A 21,193-nucleotide genomic window follows, 5' to 3' on the forward strand; every position below is an offset into this window, starting at 1 on the left:
GTAAAGCTTCTATCTCTAGTCTTGCATCTTTAAGAGAAAGAACACACATTTTATGACATCTCTACGCATGCAAAGAAAGAAAACTTGTCCTATGAAAGATAATCCCTTTGGTTGGTGCCCACTACTTTATGGAACCATTGGAAACAACACCATTGTTGTTAGAGTATCTAAAGCCCTTGGAAGATGTCTGGATCTAAATGGCTCCACAGCTACTGGAAGAGTTGGTAAGTGGTTCACAATAACAAAGAATCGAACTGCAATATTATCCAAATTAACTGGAGGAAATCTGAATCCAAATGTTTCACAATTACTGATAGAGTTGGTGAACATTTCAAAATAGTAGAGATCGGAGTTGGTGGCCTTGGAAGAGTTTACATGGATGTAGAAACCAATTTGAATTTTTTGTGTTTGTTTTTGTTGTTTTATATTTCATGTAATTCATTCATTCTTTTGTAATATTATCTATTTTTTTGACTTATAGAAAAAAAAAATTGCAATTGAGAGAGACAAGAATGAAAAAGCTCTTGATGATGTAGTCGATCCAATGTAATTAAGTGAAATTTTTATTTATTTGGTTTGTAGTTCTTTGTGTGGGTCCTAAAATGCTCGGACTCACCAATAAATCTTTATTATTGTATTGGTAACTCAATTTTGGTGCAGATTTTTTTTTTCTTCTTTCTTATTGATCACCCTGTTGGATTTTGTTGGGGGTGGGTTGTTGTTAAGGATTTGTGTTGTGTGGCAACTTGTAACACATGGCTTTTATGCCCACAGCTTGTCACACATATGACGGAAAGTTGGCTAAAGCTTGTGAAAAGGAATAATAGGAATATCCTGTTTTGACCATATGAGATTATTTTTTGTAAAAAATATATTTTTTTTACAATTTTACCTTTGGTCCGGTACTAATACTCAATCTAGATTGATTAAATATCAATAATCGATACTAATGATACAACTGATACAACTAATCCAATACCAATATCAATAACTAGAGCCATGCTTGTTATCCACCGCTGGCCTATTTAGATATATGGCTTCTCTCAATGGATTCCATACAATTACAGACAACATGCTTTCAAAATAAAAGTTTAGTCTCGTGGGTCAAGCCCAATCATATCTCATATCCTTACTACGAATACGATATGTAAGATTTCACACTTTCACCAGCACAAAAGATACCAAAAACAATTACAAGAATGCAAAAGTGTCAAACAACTTTACCCGTATAAGGTTATAGTCACGGTCTTCGTATAGAAAGCCAAAGGATCTGTAATTTCATGGCATGATGGTCAAGGGTATATATATATATATATATATATTTATTCTTATTGTATTTTTTTTTTCCCAATTCAATTTAACCTGCCACTAGAGGTACAATCAAGCTAGGTTGGGCCAAGTTTTTGAAAATTGAGGCCAGCAACCCCACAAAACCAAGCTAGCCTGACTCCAGGATGGGTTGGGATATCTCAGTCCAAGCCTAGGCTTGCACTCTAAGGGTGAACAGGTCCTCACCCTATTTTTTGTTATTTTATATTATTTTTACAGAAATATAAATTATTATTTATATTCTTATGGCACAACCTATAGAGGGCCAGGCTGGGTTCATCCCATGGAAACTAGGACCAACCCATCAGATTCAAGGCCTACAAATCCCATCCTAGGCATTGAAACCTGAACTTGTCGGCCCAAGGTTTTCTTTTTTTTTTTTCTCTTAACCAAGGTGTCCGTGCCAGCTTACGCGCACCTCGACTAATTCTCAGGGAAACTAGCACAACAACCCACCACCATGATCTCCACTTAAATCACAGATGCACAGATGATGAATCAAACCTGAGACCGTGCGCCTAATCCACACAATCCCCAGTTCGTCCTAACTATCTGGGAAAACCCATGGATGGATACAGAATAAATAAGAAAAACACACATACACACTCACACTCACACAATGAGTATGACAGGGTTCGATCCCATGACCTCTTCCCCTGGATGCCGGCTCTACAAGCCGAAGCTACCACCACTAGGCTATCCTAGTGTTCGTATTGGCCCAAGCTTTTACCCCTAGGTTTAATCACCTTTGCAAAGTCAACAAAGTAAGTATAGAGAGCTCGATACAATTAGGAATTAGGACAAATGTTTTTTGTGGGCACAGTGCATACATTTTTAGAAGGAGCATTGTGGTCATTGTGCACCCCCTATATATTTGGGCGCAGCTGCCGCTCTCAGGTAGAAAACTTTGTCCCTAACATTTATTATGAAATAAAAATTTGAAGAAGCAACCAAGTAGGCCAGTAGGCATGCTTCCTTTGACCTTCCTCAAAAAGCCTTTCATTCATTTATATAAGGAATTGTCTAAATAACATCTTTAGAGATGAATTTGGAATTTAAAACTTTGATTTCATTGTCTTTTGTTTTATTCGAAAAAGTTAATAGTTTGAAGGGTAAAAATGAATTTTCAAACTAATATGAAAGTATACCATTAGATAGATTAAGCCATTAAGGGTACCACGGGAAGGATAGAAATGTAAAATCAACATGCCAACAAGATCAACTGTTGCATCCGTGTTTGATGATTTGTTTTGATGGAGAGATCAAGGCAGAAACTTGAAGTAACAACAGGGAAGAGGTTAGGAAGAAGAATTGGAGGTGAAAGATGATCTTCTTTTGCTTCTGTCTCATTCTTCCAATCTATGCGATCAATTTGAGATCCCTACTATTCTCTAATACCATCATACTTAGGAATAATATGATCTTCTTTCTAATACCATCATACTTAGGAATAATATGATCTTCTTTCTGTCTATCTGTTAGCTATTGCTTCGTCAAGATTTGTTTGAGAAGTGGAACTGGGGATACCGAGAAGTAAAATCTTCAAGTATAATATTTATCAATAGCAATCAAACTGCTAAATTGTCGAGAAAACACTGATTGGGTGATCATATTGTTGATTTTCCTTAAGTTTGAGTGCTTTTTCATTTTTCGATTATTCGTTCCAAGAGATTCCCAACCATTGGATGCATGTTGGAGAAGATCTCTTGGTTAGTATATCCCCCCCCCCATTCACCTTTCGTCTCTTTTTGGTGGATTTCAAAAAGGATTAATAACTTTTTCAACTTAAATTTCTGATCATTTCTATACAATGCATGACGTTGAATGNAAAAAAAAAATTCCGTTATATATATATATATATATATATATTTAATTAATTCTACTTTTTTTGTTTAGGATAAGTTAAATTACTGATATATATATATATATATATATATTTCTGGTAAAGAAATTACTGTTACTTGAAGTTTACATTTAACAGCAATTTTGTAAAACCTCCCCTACAAATATCATATTGCTAGAATCTTAGCAATTTTTTAGTGGCAGTAAAATGAACTGTTACCAAGCCTCCCGTATACCATTGGTCATATAAAACCTTCCTTAAACCCCCCCTTTTTTTTAATAAATAAAAAATAAAAAAAATGTGAGAACTATAGTGGTGGAAATAGCTGTCACTAATTATTAAATATTCTCCATTTTTTTGTGGAAAAATATTTCAAATATATATATATTTGGTTTAAAGTCTTGTTTTATCATTTATTATTAAAAGAAGAAAATGAAAGGAAGACCTTAAATAGCCTAGCATTACTTCAAGTGCAAGTTTCAATAAAAGTTTTGCCTTTGTAAAAGTTTTGTTTTTTATTGGGCAAAAGTTTTACATACTATGTGATTGAGATACAAAATCTCGGGCGCATTATCTCCGCCACTATTTTTTATTGAAAAAATTACATGATTACCTATTTTTGGATTTTCATTTACTAAATTATCCAAAACAGTAATCCTCCTTCATCTTCCATATAATCAGGTATTTTTCTATGAACTGAAACTTTGAATAAATAATTTTATGGATTCAAATTTAATTTTGGATATTTTTGTTAAGTGACACTTTAAGTTCACATGCCCTGATGACCATGCAGGTTGCTTTTAATTTTGCTTGTCATTATTTTCAGTATTTTTCCTCATCCACTATTGATTGCTTCTGCATTATTAAAGTTACTTTTTTCTGCCCTGTTCATCCCTTCTTTTTAATCGACATTTTTGTCGTATGCCTTCAATTGGTCCATTTGTTTTTAGCTTTTGCTTTTCTGTCTTTAAAGTTCCAATTTTCTCTCCACATCCACACTTTCCCACGGGAACCCTCTCTGACTCATCTCCTGCTCTCTCCTCTCACCACAGCAGTGGTCTCAAACAAGCTGGTTGGGGGATTTTGGTTGCAGAAGCACGAACAGTGAAGGTTTGATTCTATCTCTTTTCTTTTGTTTATCTGTCTTTGCAGATGAGGCTCTGTCGATTTTGTTGGTTCTATCTCTCTTCTTTTGTTTTTCTGTCTTTGTGGATGAAACTCTGTTGATTCTGATTCTGTTGGTTTATTACTTATCTGTCTTATTGGACATGGCTCTGTTGATTATTTTTTTCATTACATCTTATTAAGCTAGGATGAGTCCCTTGGTTTTAGTAGTCATCTACTCCTTGGTTCATTGACTGGATTGAACAACCAGAATAGGTCAAGAGTATCACTTTGATTTCGAAATCAGAAACCTCGAATAAAAAAGTAGTTATCAAGATCTGTTAGTTCATTACCTTGAGATGTCATAGTATAGAAAGACATTTACTATTCTTTCTGAATTGGACAGCTGAAGGAGGGAAAGCTGTACACTTTTTGAGCGGATCACATTTTCACCTTCAATCACAAGACTCATCGTAGAGAAAAGGACTTTCAAGTATGGTTTAAAGTATCAGTGTCGTAGTAGGCGTATCGACTAAGACCGATCCCCGATCCCTGACCGATCTGGATCAGTATTTCGTATTATTTCAGGGATAAAATGGTAAAAAAATAGTATATTTTAAAAAAAGCAGGGTAAAATAGACCGATATTCACCGATCCGATTTGATTCAAATCGACAGATACCGATACCAATACCGATACTGTCCCCTAAATCCTTGCTTTCAAGCGATAACAAGGTAACACAGACCTCCTCTTGTTCTTCAGACCTTGCAGTGAGCTATTTGATGAAGGATCCAGCTTTCCCCATTTTAGGGAAAAAGATCTTTTTAATTTCCTACTCTAAGTATCACTTGTGAGTTGTGGCTTCATTTGCAAAACATTCATCTCCAGAAAACTGAGTTGTTTGTTGCTCACCTATAATTGTATTCTAAACTATCAGAAAATTTCTGATGGATTGGTGCCACAGCATGGTACCCATAAGCCCCAGCTAACTTCTATTTGTTATGTATAATGAAGTATTGAAGAATTATGATAGACTCTCCCCTGCATTACTAAGGAAATGCAAGTCTATCTCTGTATTCATGAAGAAGGAAGAGGCATCTTAGAGATGGAATTGGATGCTAACCAGCGTCCAAGATATCGCTTTATGAACTTATAGATTTTTATTTCGACTAAGATTTAAGGGGGCCTTTTCCTGCTGATGGCAATGCCGAAGGTGGGGCTGGTCAAATTTTATCTTAGTCAATTTCTTGTATGATGGTGGTGATATCTTCTTTTTCTTTTATATTGGGATGTACATTCTTTATTTCTTCTTAATACAACGAATCTTTAGCGAAAAAAAAGGCATCTTAGAGATGTTTTAGAAAACAACCATCCATCTGATTTGTCTTGGCTTCATATCTCCGTCAAGGTACTAACTACAAGGGTGGTGGTGGGGAAAGAGGTAAGAGATAGATGGAAAGATCAGATTTATACTTATAAAATGAAATCAGATTACACAGTTCCTAGTCTGGTCATTGCATGTATCATTTCCCATCTCGCATGTGTGTTGTTGTTGTTGAAATATTATGGAATTACAAGTCAACTAGGCCCTACAATTGGTGAACCATATTAATTTATAGCTTCTTGACATATCTGAAAGTTAAGTTCTTTTCCCTGCTCTGATCATTGCTCCGCTTTGTAAGCAATTAAACATGTAGAGTGCATAGAATATCATGTGAATGTCATCCGCAATCATTTAATTGAAAATAATCTATTTTAATCATCCACAAGTCATATTCAATATTTTAAACAATCCCATTTTAACAGTCAGTCACAAGTGGTTGGGGAACCATGTGCCTACTACAAAAGAATAATTGATGTTCCAACAAAATAAGTGACATTATCTACCAATACTAGTTCTTTCGTTTAAGATTACATTAACCAAAACCAACTGGCCCATTTTTTTGCATAATAGTTTTATTCCTCCTTTGGCTGTAATATATAAGAAGGCCTTCCCCACACTTCACTTCCATAGTGTCTAAGCATTTTTTTATCTCAATCTCATTGCTTTGTAATTGCTTGTCTGTGTTTGTTTTTTAACAGGAAATGAGTTGGTCGTCGAGTGAGAACTTTTTTGTGAACTCAAAATTAGAGGTCTTCTTGGTTGACCTCTGTTATGAACCATTAGAATTCACACAGAGCAAAGATGTCATCTACGATGGGCCGAAGGGTGATGATTTCAAGAGGTTCTTGCGTTCTACGAACCTTCGAGTAAACTGTCAGGGAAAGGCTATTGTACGCGTCCAAAAGCGTGACGATGATGGTGAGTTCCTTGAACAATATGATTCCTTCATTCTAGAAAAGGTGGTACCCTTGGACCCTTTTGGTTTCTCAAATGTACTGTTACTAAAGCCGCAAGCGGTGAATAAATTGCAAAGCATCTTGGACAATACCAAGGCTGAATTGGAGAAGAAGAATGATGAGCTTAATGAATTGCACAACCTCCTGGACAAAACCAAGGTTGAATTGGCAAAGAAGAATGATGAGATTAATGAATTACAAAGCCTCCTGGATGGTACTGTGGCTGAATTAGCAAAGAAGAATGATGCAATAAATGAATTAAAGAAGCAGCAGATTGATCAGGACTGGAATCCTGAATTGTTCCGACTTTGTATTGTTGCAATCACCAACTCAATGAAGAGAGTGTTTGTTGACTTTGGTCTTGAACCACCAGCAAATGGATATCCGGAGTCTGTGCTGAAGTTTCTCGAGATGTTACATGATTTGATCCTTCACAAAGAATTCAGTGCCACTTTCTTAGTAGTCGCGAACAAGATACTGGCCTCGATTGCAAGTATATTTGAGAAACGCAATGGCTTACATATTGGCATGGAAACAACAAATAGTACTCCAGACTCTCTCATTGACAATCTATTTACCTTAAGAGGCTTTATGGATACCCACTTCTTCATTGATGGCAGTGTTATTTTCAAGGATTATCGTCTGATGAAGGAGGATGACCTCCCAGTTATATTTCAGTATCCTGCAACAGATGTGGCAGAGCTGAAGCGGAAGAAGATAGGTACGAAATCTATCGATAACATCGATGAAAACTCCATCTTCTATGGTTATTTCAATATTCCAATAGTGGGGATGTTCAAGGGTGTTTTGAGGAGAGTTTATGTCACCCTACCAGATGAGATCATGGTGAAACTTCAGGTGGGCAGACATATCCTTAACAATAAAAGGTTTTGGTTTGTCAATGCCAATGGGGCTTGTATATTTGAGAAGGAGCTTTTGAGTCCTGAATCGACGGATACCAATACCTCTAGCTCGATAAACAACATAAGCAATCTAGAAGATGCCAAATTTTCCTCTTCTCGGATCTTAGGTGACCATATGGACTTCTTAGGGTTTTTCTGTAGGATGAATCAAATCTTCGTTAATGAGAAGGGGGTATATCTCAAGTTTGATTTTATTGGTGGAAAGTATTCAGGACCACGGGTTTTTCGTGATAGTACGGTTCGCTACTATAGTAAGGATGGTGGAATGTTTCACCCTTTTAAGTTAGTGCAATTTGATGTGAATACACCTACGACTGATATCGTACAACGAGAAGTTTATTTACCTGTAGCAAGCTCAATTTTTGGGGAGGAATATCCATCCTGGATTGTGAATGAAGCCTTGGGCAAAGATTGCGCTTTCACGTTCAATGACTTTTGTTTTATGGGGAAAATAACAAAAGCCTCTGGTACTTTCCGTGAGAATGCTCTGGTCCATGTGTTCTTCGAACAAAGCCAACATGGGGAGAATTGTTATGTTGATGCGCTTGCAACAACTTTCTTTGTTTTAAAAACAAAGAAAGTAAAATCATGGGTTGACATTGATAAATCGATTGCTCCAAAATTTGGTTAAAAAGACCTATAGTTTTTATTTATTTATTTTTAAGTATGTTTAAGTTTTGTTATATATATATATATATATATATATATGGGTAAACTTTGAAGGAAGCCCGAATTGACTGGTCTCACCATTGTGTTGTATCTTCTTTGGTGGTATCAGTGTAATTGTGCTTTATTAGTGTTGTTATGTATGTATGCATCTTTGTGTAATAATAAAGGATGTGGTGTCGATGATGATCACAGGATGAGATCAATGACCAAGCTGGGACTTCTATATCTAGCATAAATATTCTTCTCTATTAGATGTCTCGCTGTCTATAGTGTTTGCCTATACAGATAATTCCTTCTTCATCATCAAATTACATGAAAACCAATAGATGCAATGGACTTCTTACACCATCCGATAATTCCATATATACCTAAGTTATACCTAAGATAAACCCTTCTTTTCAGGTTTTATGCCAATGTCCTAACTTGGTTAGTATTCTGATTGGTAAAAAATATTTTCATGACTCATAAAGGAAAATTTATACTTGATAATCTTAATAAAGTTTTTAATTGCTTCAGTTGATCTCTCCAATCTAACTTTTGAATTCAACCATGAATCATTAATAAAAACATCCTACAAAAAATCTCTGACAAAAAAAATCAGAAAATGCTCAATAAAAAATATTAAATAAATCAAAAGATAATCCTGGATGAATCTACTACAGGCCTAATGTATTTTCTACTGAAAGATGATGTGGGAGCCACCAAACCAACTAGAAGCCACTAAGCTATCATTCACTCACTTCCCCAATCAAAATGTCAGAGATTTGGTTTTCCATCACTCACGACAAAGGAGGCATTTCTTCACCGTGGCCCATCTCTGCAAAGGGATGGGTGTCAAAAAATAGGGCAGCGTGTTCCGAACCTTCAACTAGTAAGAGAGATTAATAAATGACCATGGGATTTTGAGTGAACCCTTCTCTATGGTAGAAGAAAAACTTTCTCCAAAAAGCTAAAACTCAAAAGATAAAACGACTAGGAGATAGGAACCACACCCGAAATGACTATAGAATTGAATGTCAGATGTAAGATAAGAGTGAAGAGTGACAAATCTATCAAAATAAAAAATAAAAAAGAGTGAAAAAGGACAAGAAAATTAAACTTCCAGTGCTAAAAATGTGGAAGGACAGGAAGAGTGAAAAGGATAAGAAAATTAGAAAACAATCGCCGATTAAAATATATTTATAGGCATTTTTTCCCCTGGAAACCACTAAGCATTAGGGAGAGGGCTTCGTAAAAGGAAGCATTGGCCACTGCACCAGCATGGGGGCCAATGGGAAAGCACATGCATCAACAAGGACGGGATTTCAATCTTTCATGAGTGACAGGCTAGGGTGTCATGTCTCCCCCTTGTGTCTAGATACAGTGGCCACGATGCCTTTCAGGCTTCTTTTTTTTCCTAATCATTATTTTACAAATATTGAAAGAAAAAATTGTTTTGCATGATGTTGTTTAGGAATGATCTAGCATTTTGGCCCACATGGATAAGTGATGTGGCAAGTCTAGATAGGTGATGTCAAATTTCATACTCAAATTTAATCAAATATCCCCAATTTATTTCCATGCATATCTATGGTATTCCTATAAATTTGGAAGAAGTGGGTCCTTCAAGTGGCCTTTAACAGGTTGGTCATCCCTGATGAGTTGATGAGTTGGCTATCAAACCCAACAGTTACACAACCTTATTCCCCTCACTCCAAGTGAAACATCAGAAGGGATAAAAGACATTGGGCCTGAAGAGCTTTAAAAACTTCAGATCCAACATTACAAGAAAAATGGGTTTTTGAGACGGAAATTTTCTGTCACAAATACCAAAATAGTGTCGCTAATACCTATTAGGGACAGTAAAAATTTTCGTCACACATCTGTCGTTACAACGGCCATCGCATAATTTACGAGATGGAAAAAAATTTCCGTCCCTAAGGGGTCAATTCCAACAGATTTCGAGATGGAAGTTTTCCGTCACAAATAATTATTAAAGCGACGAAAATATCTGTCGTAAATATTGTGTTGTTAAGGCCATGTAGCAACAGTTTATTTCTATTGCAAAAGAGCATAAATTATTTGAGATGGAATTTTTCCGTTGTAAAAAATTCCAAAACTTGGTTTTTTGGGACAGATTTTTCTTGTCGCCAATAGGGTCTTCTTTTTAGAGACAGCTATCTCCGTCCCAACTAACAAGGGCTGTAATTTTTAGGGACAGTAAAATTCCGTCCCTAAAAGTTTTTAAGTAAAAAAAAAAATAATTATGATATTTTCAGACATATTTACCTTGTTGTTACACATTAGAAGATCCAACTAGACATTTAATTATTACATCATCCAACAGTTTTAACATTAGATAAATCTATACAAGTTAAACAATTATATCATCCTCAAACAAAATGATAGATAAAACTATTTTTGTTCCCAAATTCTCGTTTGCCACAGAACTCATGTGCCATAAACTTATGTGCTCAGTTGCTATAGTCATTCTTTTATGTAGGAGCACTAGTTTATGGCCTGTTGTTTTTTGGACAGAAATGTATCTACATGTGGTCTTTTCGATCTTCAGACAAAACATTCCAATCAATTGATCTCCATTTTATGGAAGAATTTTTATCCAACTGAAATGGATTCCGTTTTTATACAATATCTACTGTCAAAATACTTGATAAAGGGTAACTTGAAGCACACAGGATTGAAGCGAAATGGTACACATGTATGAAGAAGTTTTTGAGGTAATATTTGCTAAAGCTCTCACTTTTTCCTTCTCTCATAATTGGCCGGATGCATTGTAAAAGTTACTACTATTCATTAATTATTACCCTTCTTTAAATGTTGTTGTTTAAGTAAGGTCTCTAGTTATGGTTTTTCATTTTATTGGTAATAAAAGTTCCTCTGGGAAAGTTATAGGAAAGCTGATTATTTAGGCATCAGTCATAGGAAATTTTGCTAGGATGTAGTTATTTAATTATTTATTGAGATCATTCTTTGTGTTAATTTATTACCTGGTCTAGATAGAGAGCACATAGATGTTGTGTTGAGCATTAGAGATGTTAAAAGAATAATTTGTTACTGGAAGGAAAGTTGATCACCAACTAATACAACAATTAACTAGTTATAGTTTTGATTGTGTCAGTCTTGTAGGATGAGACTGTTCTGTTAACCTGGTTAGTCCATGTAATGGTTTATACAAGTAAATGAAATCGTCAAAGTTTAGTTGGGGAATCCTCCAGATGTTAAGCCTCTAGCTAGGGGCACTTTCCTGCTGCAAGTTGATTTATTGTATTGTTCATAGTTGATGAATCTGTCTCCTCTAAATTCCATAAATGTAAAGGCTCACAGCCTACACCTTGATTTTATGAAAACACAGTTCAGTTCTCTCCATATCTGCTGTGGTTTATGTACTTCTTTGAGTAGATTCTTTGGTTCAACTAGATAGATTCCTGGCCTATTTACCTTCTAATCTTCTATTTTCTAATTCTAGATCAGAATCTCCTTTTCTAAACTTGTGGCTCCCCTGTTTCATTCAAGTTTGCTGATTGCTTTACTTTAATCTCTCTCTAAATATTGATCTTATTTATCTCAAAGTTCGCATATTAGTGTCCATTCATCAGTTCTCTTGAATTCTGGGTTCAATTTCTGAGAACTATTAGTTGATATTCAAGTTATGGATATCCAACTTTGTTTTCGGTTAGCTAGGGCTTAATGCACAGCCCAATCTAGAGTTCTGTTTTCATGTATATTTTCCAAGCCTTTTCTATTGATTCTTATTAGCATTTGACCAGAAAAGCTGCCCCATCTTGTCACTCTGTTACAAGTTATCAATTTTCTCCCTAATTGTTCTCTAGTTCTCTATTTTGATGATCCTATTCTGCTAGTCAGTTTTATTTCTTCATTTTGGAACTGATTTTGCACTTATTGAATTTTACCCACCTCATTTCCTTTACTTGAGACAGGCCTATCTTGAAATGCTAGGAACAGACGCATCCATTCAGATTTCATAACTTGCAATCAGTGCTAAGAAAAATCTATCTGTTTTCAATTCCTAAAAGTTATTTAGTGAAGTAATGAAGAACAAAAAAATATGATTTTTCATCCCAATATCCAGTAGACAACGTAAGAAACCACAATGGTTAAGCCTAAGTTCTCCCCCTAATCTCACACTTATTTCCCCTATAAAGGAGCAAGTTGAAGCTATATCTTAAAAGCCATTGCGTCTACAAATTTATGATTGGATGCCCAGAGAGTTTAAGATATCCCTACAAAACTCTCAAGAAACCCTCTCTTTTAACTCGTAGGAAACATATGCCAGTGTTCTATTTTGACTTGGAAATGAAGTATAAATATTGCAAGTTCTAATCTTGGTATCCCTACAATACACTTGGTATCCCTACAATACTGTATTGTAGGGATACCAAGATTAGAACTTGCAATATCAAAATACAGTTCATAAGTTTAGTGTAATTGACCTCACAACACCACCACCATAATGTCATGTAGCATGCAAGGCAATACAAGAAACAGAATTTATGTGAGAAGGGATAAGAAACAAGATCAGATATCAAACAGTAGTGTAAAATAGAGATGGAAAAAATATCATTTTTGCAAAGGGGTTTGAAATTGAATCAAAGCAGCATTAAGGAAAGAACTTAATCTTGCTTTTGAAACCCAATTTTGGGTAATCTGGTAATATCCCAATAGTTATTCTAATGGAAGAAACTAGACAGGGAAAAGAAAAAGAATCTAATGGAAGAAACTAAGTAGGGAAAAGAAAAAGAAGAAATACAATAATTGGTTTACAAATACGGCCAAAAAACAATGTCTAGTAATGATGTCAAAAGTTTGATATATATGTCGAATAATGGTGTCTGACACTGCACATTTCACCCAGATGGAGTGTCTGGGTGGCAAACATATGTTAAATATAAGGATTCATTTTTATCTTCAACAAAAGACAATTAAACAAGGCAATGAAAGAGTGCCCAATTCAGTATAAATCAGACAATTAAACAAGGCAGTAAAGACATTAGACTCTATTGTGGATGTAGGTTGAGACTGAACCAGATAGAATAATTTTTAATATAGTGCAGACCAATAAGCCTAGAGATCACCCTCAACCCCCCCCCACCCAATAAAATAATAATAATAATAATAATTTAAACTTCTGAGATGATACATAACAACTAACATTGCATCCGAGAATCAAGCCTACATTACAAGAGTTTCCACCAAAATATGAAAGCACATTGAGAGTTGCCTTCATTGTCTACATCACTCTGATCTACAATTGGAAAATAAAAATGGAAAAAAAGAAAATTAAATATATTAGCTTTAAATCCCACCCCAACTATAAATTTAGTGATCCAACCACAACCAATCCAGAATCGTCATCGATTACTCTCACATAAACACTATCGGAAACTCAAAAATCTATGATGAAGTTCCACCCAATGTGGCGAAGTCCGTTGCCATTAATCCCCCAGTATAGCCAAGGATTAAAGTATCGGTATCGGTCGTCGTATCGGTCGGCCAAAATTAAGATACGTATCGGAGGGTATCGTATTGTATCGGAGATACGCTAAGATACGCTAAAGATACACAAATAAATGGATAGGAAACACTTTTTTATACACTTTTGCATAAAAAATAGTTAAAAATTTCATGTATCGTATCGATAAGGGCCGATACGGATATGTATCGGCCGATATGGTACGATACGGACCGATACTTTAAACCATGAGTATAGCTAGTCCATTACAACCCCAACTAACACTTGGAGGATCCTTAAAACCCTATATAGCATGAAAGCATCAAATCAGGAGAAACAGAGAACAGATACCAGAAATTTTGGTGAAGAAAGCCCACAAAGTAACGATTTGGGCGGAGGAGTAGCTCCTCCCTGTGCACAAATAGCATGATTTTCTGCAAAAAAAAAAAAAAAAGAAACCGAGGATGTAGATGGAAGAAGATAGTAGCAGAAGAAGAAAAAGACAACCTGTGTTCAGAACCAAGGGCGGAGCGGATCTGGTCTCTTCTCTCTATCGCGCAAGAGCAGGGTTTTCTGCTTACAAAAAAAAAAAAACAAAAGCAAAAAAAAAACAAAAAAGGGGAAACCGATGATGAAGAAGATGGAAGAAAGTAGAAGAAGAAGAAAAAGATGAAAAAGGCATACCTGCTATGTTCAGAGCCAGGGCTGAAACGCTTTTCCTCTCTCTCTGCACAAAGAGAAGGGTGAAGAAGCACTCTATCGTTTTGATCGGGAACGATTTCTCAAAACTCATCAAATTGTTTGAGATTTGAGCGTGCGCGGGTAGGGGTCTCGGATTTTTAATTTAGGGACATTTAATTATCCGCCCCCAATTCATGATGGAAAATTTCCGTCTCCAATGATAAGAAAATTTCTTTAATTTATGGACAATTAGTCATTCGTCTCCAATTTTTGCGACGAAAAATTTTCATATGTAGCGACGGAACTATTTCTTTATCAAATGATTTATTGAGGGATGAAAAAAATCCATCATAATAGATGTAAATGCAATTATAATAAATGTAAAATTTAATCATAATAGTGATGGAAAAACTCCGTCCCAAATATTGAGACAGTAATATATCTATCCCATATTCCCATATATTGCGACAGAATCGTATCCGTCTCGAATGGTCTATTTAGGGACAAAAAGTAATCCGTTGTAATAGATGTAAAATTCAATCACAATAGCGACGGAAAAATCCGTCTCAAATATTGTGAGGGTGAGATATCTCCCCATATGCTATAAATGTAGCGACAGAATTATATCCGTCCCAAATGGTTTGTTTAGCGGACATAAATTACGTCCGTTGCTAATGCCCACTTTTCTGAACGGTCAGCATCTGTCCCAATTACTACACAACTAGGGACAAAATTATTTCTGTCTTTAATTGTCGATTTAGAGACGGAAAACCATCTGTCTTAACAGATATAAAACTCAATCACAGTTGCGACGGAAAGATCCGTCTCAAAAATTGCGGAAATAATCCGTCTCAATTATTGCGACGGTATATTTTTTGTCCCAAATAGTCAAAATTTAGCGACGGATTTATAACTGTCCCGAATGATTTATTTATGGGACAAAAAATATGTTCGTCTCTAAAAACTGTTGCAAATGCCCATTTTTCTTGTAGTGCAATGTAAGTAGAGCATATCAATGAAAGGTTAAAAAGTGTGCTCTAGGTGAATAGGTACCGACCCCAAGACAAATTGAAGTTTGGAATGACTGAAATCCATCCAAGAAGGTCAAGCCCAAGAGAATTTAAGTCCTCGAATCCCATTCCAAGCGTGTTATTGACAAAAAGTGAAAAACTGAAGATCCCAAACTGCTCAAACCAGTCTTGAATCCGATTCCAAGCGTGCAATAAAAAAAAAAAAGAAAAAAAGAAAAATGTACCATAATTCAACTTCTTCTGCTGATCTCTCTACAAAACCATTCTCTCGGAGCTCTCTTCCCGGACACCTCCAACCACCAAGAGCGTGCCATCCTTCGCATTACCTACTTCTTTGATTCGATCAATTCTTCAAGGTAGTTTTCCTAAACTTATGTCAGTTCTTTCAAGGAATGGGGTTTTTGGTTATAATTTGTCTCAAAGGCATCTTCTTTTAATCAATTATTGGCTTTAAGAGATTTTAGTGTTGGGTTTATGTTGTTACCAATCCCATTTTGATCATTGCTCCTTGCTTTGTACAAAATATAAACATGGAAAGTGCATAGAATATCACGTGAAGTGACCTGGATCCTCTCAGGTGCCTCACTACGCTCAGTGCACATCAAACAGCTGAAAACACCTGATCACGCACCTCTGTCCATACATAATCATTTAATTAAAAATAATCAGAATTTTTTTTTTTGGGGGGTAAGGAAAATAATCAGATTTAATCATGCACAGAGAAATATTTAATGTTTGGAAGAATCCTACATAACGATCACAAGTGGTTGGCACCATGTGTCTATGGCAAATGAATAATTAATGTGCCGACAAATTAAGTGAAAAATTATCTACTAATATCAGTTCTTGGGTTTGAACAAGATTTAGTACATTTACCAAAATCAGTTAGCCCATTGTTTTGCAATGTGGTTTTATTTATTTATTTATTTTTTCTCATAGTCAGTAAAAAATATATTAAACTCAAACTATAAAATATGTACATGATTTACATCAGGACATTTCTAATACAAAAAGGGGCTTGCAGATCACCTTCGGCATGGCTATTAATAGAGCCCAAGAACCTAAAGATTTAACTAAAAGGTCTACCTTCAATTCAGCATTGCTATCAGCAGAACATTATTGATAAATGAAACAAAGAAAGTGTACTCAATAGAATGACCTAAGATCATCAATTAAAATGGTAACGTGGTATGTACACACTATCCCATGTTATATAACTATCCCATATTATATCCTGATAAACAAAGCTGGGGTAGGAAGACAAATAGCAAGAGTTTTGAGTAAAAGCATATTTTTTTGCAATGACATTTTAATAAGCCAAGAAATAAAGTCAAGGAAAGCCTGGAAGTAAACACATTGTTGCTGAAATTTTCGTGGAATAATCCCATTCAAAATAGAGGTAACAAATGCACTTGAGTCACTCTCAGTTCATAATTTCTTAAATTCTTTTTCCTTATGATAGTTTAATCCAATAAAGAAAGATAAGAAGTCTGCAAAGTAGTTTGTCTTAATTCCAAGGAATTTTAAAAAGGAACATACCAGATCACCAATTAAATTACTAGAGTTCCTAGCCACTCTTGCAACGCCTGGATTACCTGATGAGCATCCATTAATATTGAACCTTAGTGTACTCTCCTCTAGCTTCAATAATATACTTCTAAATTCTAGTCGGCTTTGAAGGCTTGAAATTTGCATTAAGACACCTTGAAGGGATTAGATCATCAATGGATTTAACATTAAATTTAATTAAAGATGATGCTTAACGAATGTCGTAAATACATTGTCACCATACTTGAACACCTCTCTTTCTCTTCAAACCTACGAGCATTTCTCTCTATCCAAATATGCAGAAAGATAATGACAAAACTGGATAGCTAAACATATTTTAAAGGGACTATATCAGCCTTATTTCTCCACCATATAAAATGATCTTGAAGAGTAATACAAGCTATCCAATTTTGGTTAAAAATATCTAAGAAATTCTTCCAAAGAATTTTAGAGAAAGAGCATTCTAAAAATAAGTAAGTAATGTTTTCCATCTCCTTAAGGCAAAAGTTACCAAGGGAATACCTTTGCAAGCTACTAGTTAGAATTGGTTCACAGATTTAAAGCATTGTTTTGAGACTCTCAATCTCATTGTTCTGTGATTACTTATTTGTATTTATTTTTTTAATAGGAAATGAGTTGGTCGTTGAGTGATAGTTTTTTTGTGAGCTCAAAGTTAGAGGTCTTCTCGGTAGACCTCTTTTCTGAACCATTGGAATTGACACAGAGCAATGCTGTAATCTACGACGGGCCGAAGGGTGATGATTTCAAGAGGTTCTTACGTTCTAAGAACTTTCAACTAAATCGTTAGGGAAAGACTATTATATGCGTCCAAAAGCGTGACAGCGATGGTGAAATCCTTGAATGTCAGTATGATACCTTCGTTCAAGAAACAGTGGTACCGTTGGGCCCTTTTGGTTTCCCAAACATACCATTACCGAAGCCACAAGTGGTGAACGAATTGCAAAGCCACCTGGACAATACCAAGGCTGAATTGGTGAAAAAGAATGATGAGCTTAATGAATCACAAAGCCTCCTGGATAGTACCAAGGCTGAATTGGAGAAGAAGAATGATGAGCTTCATGAATCGCAAAGCCTCCTAGACAATACCAAAGCTGAATTGGCGAAGAAAAATGATGCACTTAAAGAATTGCAAAGCCTCTTGGACAATACCAAAACTGAATTAGCAAAGAAGAATGAGGTGCTTAATGAGTTAATGAAGCGAAAGACTGATTGTGCTTTATCGGGTTTTCTATAGTGATTTTTTTTTTATTTGATATTATTTATTGTCTTGTTAATTAAAATCATAAAAATGATTGACCAGTACAGCTTGAATTGAATGGTTACACTATTTTTTACTTTGCCTGGATAGTACCTCTATGTATCCTCTATGCATGCCCATCCTCCTGTTTGAACATATGAAAATATGGGCAAGAGATTGTTGCTTGGTCATGTGGTCATGCACTAGCATGGAGCTAATGGGGGTGTGCCCATGGACATTAAGTTAGATGGGAGTCTTTTATTTCACTATGCGTGACGGTAATTTCATACCACCCAATTTGTGCAATTTTTTTTTTTTCATAAGAAATAAAAATGTGCATTTTTAGATGGTCAATTGTGTATTTCTTTATTTTAAATGCAAATTAAAAATGCCATAAAAATTCTAAAGAAATATACAGTGTATGAAATTTCATAAAAAAATGCCTAAGATCGAAGGTTTTATCAAGGAGAAATGTTTCAGATCCTGAAAATGGAGAAGTTAAAAATTTTATACCTCAAATTGGTTGGAGTGTATTAACATATATTAGAGTCCCCACCAAATTTGGAACATTATGTATGTTTCCTATTTCAAGTTTAATTTCCATATTCTATTAGGAATCTAGATTACATGTAAATCCTCCTGTAGAGGTCGGTTAGGATTTGTGAGTTGGTATAAATATTTGATGTCTCAATTGCAATCCGTTAAGCAAACATAAATACAAAACATTTTTTTGGATGAATGAAAAATATATTAAAATAAAAGAAAAAAATACATAGTTTCAATGGCTAGCCAAGAGTTGGAGCCAATAAGATGCCAAACAAGAGAAAGGGGCTAAATCCTAAAAAGGTAACTCAAATTACAAGGAAGACAAACATTAACAAAAACAAAATACACCAAAACCCAGGGAGAGGAAATGAGTGGCAGGTTCTAATAATAACCTAGTTGCCTATTTCTGCAAGAATCAGGGAAAATAGCATAGTTGTAGAGAATTTTATTCACGATCTAAAAAGCAATGGTTTGACCAATCTTCTCAATTAGGGGTGTCAAGAGGTCGGGTTGGGCTGGTCTCAGTCGGGTCTAGTGATGATCGGCCAATTTCTAGGGCTGCATCGTGAACATCCGTTTAGTTGAACGAGCTTAGCTAGGGTAGCATGGTATGGCTGATAATCGGGCCGATCAGTCTTGGGCTCTAATCGGGCTGTCATAAACGGGCCTTAACCAGAATATAGACCTATTTAACTTTAAACGGACCCCCTTTAAAATTGGTCTCTTAAATGTGCTTGAAGAGGAATACTAATAAAATGGGCAAAGCCCATAGTTAAAATAGATTAAGCCAAAGATGGGCAAAACAGTTAAGTTACAAAGGTACTCAGCCTTTAACCCATGGAACACAAATCAATTAAACTACGCCTACAGAATCGAAGTACAACAAATTCAAATCAATTATATTATGCCTGAAAAAGATGAATGCTCAGAAAACAATCACCACCATCTCAACTGTACATATCACATAGCCTTAGCACTAAATACAAATAATATAAGAAAATAATAAAAAAATATAAGTAGTATTAAAAGGGTTGGGCTTAAAGGAGTCGGTTCAAGTCGAGCTTGTAAATGTATTAATCCGGTTAGGTGCCAATTGGGCTAGGAGGCTGCACCGTGTATCACTTGTTTATAAATGTTTCGATCGGACCGATCTGGGTTGGACCATAAATCTATTGAGCTCAATCAGATCTACCGGTGCAGGCCTGGAATTGGGACCATTATTCTCAATGGATTACGAAGAGAAAATCCATCTTGTTTTGTTCTTTTACCACCCAATCTGATGGATCGCTGGATTACAAAAGCACTAAAATTCACCCATTATTATGATGCAGGTAATTGTGATGAAATCCCCAATAGGGGACAGCACAAGCATTATTCTCCGTGATCCTAGTTTCAAAAAAAGTACAAAAGCATCAAACTTTTGCTTGCTTGGTGAGATCAAAGTGAATGCCTAATCAAGCTATCAACCCCCAATATCCACTTTTCCCACTCCGACATGTATCGAGCTTGGCAGATTTGAATTTCGCCCGATCCAATTGAATTGATTTTAAGTTGCGTGAAATCATGTTTGATAGTAGTGTAGCCTCAATGAAAGGCAAACAATTTAGTGTTTAATGTCCAGAAGAAACCAAAATATCAATCTTGTTTGATTTGTTTTATATAAAAATTATATTCTTTTTGGGAAAGGTTTGATATGCCATTGGTCTTCTCAGATTTGTGCCTATGCTCTTCTCATCCCAAACCTTCATTGGTTTAACCTCCTCGCTTTCATTCTTGTTTTAATGTTAGTCAATGGATGATAAATTATATTCTCTTTTAATATTTGAAAAGATTTTGGTGAATTATGGTCTTAACAACTAAGGAATTTTATGGTAGTGAAAAATGTAAAAAAATGGTCCAAACACCTAAAATTGTTCCTAAACTGAATACAAACTGTATCAAAACCTAATAGTGAACCGAATAAAGAATTGAGCCAAGTCTGTATAATTCTGATTTGGAAATTTGACTCTTATCCAGTTTTGGTTTTGATTTCCATATTTCCTATCTTAAACTGAATCAGAAAACCGAAACTGAACTGATTGACACCCTTATTCTGATTCATCTTTTACATATTGATAACTTGTATAAAATATGCTTCAGATTATGATATGAAGGGTATAGGCACACATGACATTATATATTAATGGACGCAGGTGAAATAGGAGACCTACACAGGTTGCTTTCTGATGCTTTCTGCCTAGTGGGGGGCCACGTTTAGTTCCATGCGTGTTATAAAGGAAAAAACTGAGTCCCAAACTGCTCAAACAAGTCTTGAATCCCATTCCAAGCGTGTGATAGAAATGAAGAAACGAAGGTCCTAAACTTCTACTTCTACTCTTCTTATTTTCAGACCTCTCTCTCTTTCTCTAGCTCTCTATAAAAAACCACTTTCTCAAGGCTCTCCCTGGGCAA

The 21,193-nt window shown here is 35.4% G+C and overlaps 1 protein-coding gene across 1 annotated transcript; it reads left to right on the plus strand.

Moving 5' to 3' along the window:
- Positions 1–4,175: 4,175 nt before the first annotated feature.
- On the plus strand, positions 4,176–8,475 carry LOC122059395. The gene is made up of 2 exons (XM_042622162.1): positions 4,176–4,282; positions 6,359–8,475. Exon 2 carries the CDS (start codon positions 6,362–6,364, stop codon positions 8,168–8,170), a length of 1,809 nt encoding a protein of 602 aa, XP_042478096.1. The 5' UTR covers positions 4,176–4,282; positions 6,359–6,361; the 3' UTR covers positions 8,171–8,475.
- Positions 8,476–21,193: the final 12,718 nt, after the last annotated feature.

Source organism: Macadamia integrifolia, chromosome 13, assembly GCF_013358625.1.
Source record: "Macadamia integrifolia cultivar HAES 741 chromosome 13, SCU_Mint_v3, whole genome shotgun sequence".
Classification (NCBI taxonomy): Eukaryota; Viridiplantae; Streptophyta; class Magnoliopsida; order Proteales; family Proteaceae; genus Macadamia; species Macadamia integrifolia.

Bases quoted from the DNA above. Each gene is read 5' to 3' on its own strand.
- LOC122059395 (XM_042622162.1), top strand. From the start codon at position 6,362: ATGAGTTGGTCGTCGAGTGAGAACTTTTTTGTGAACTCAAAATTAGAG.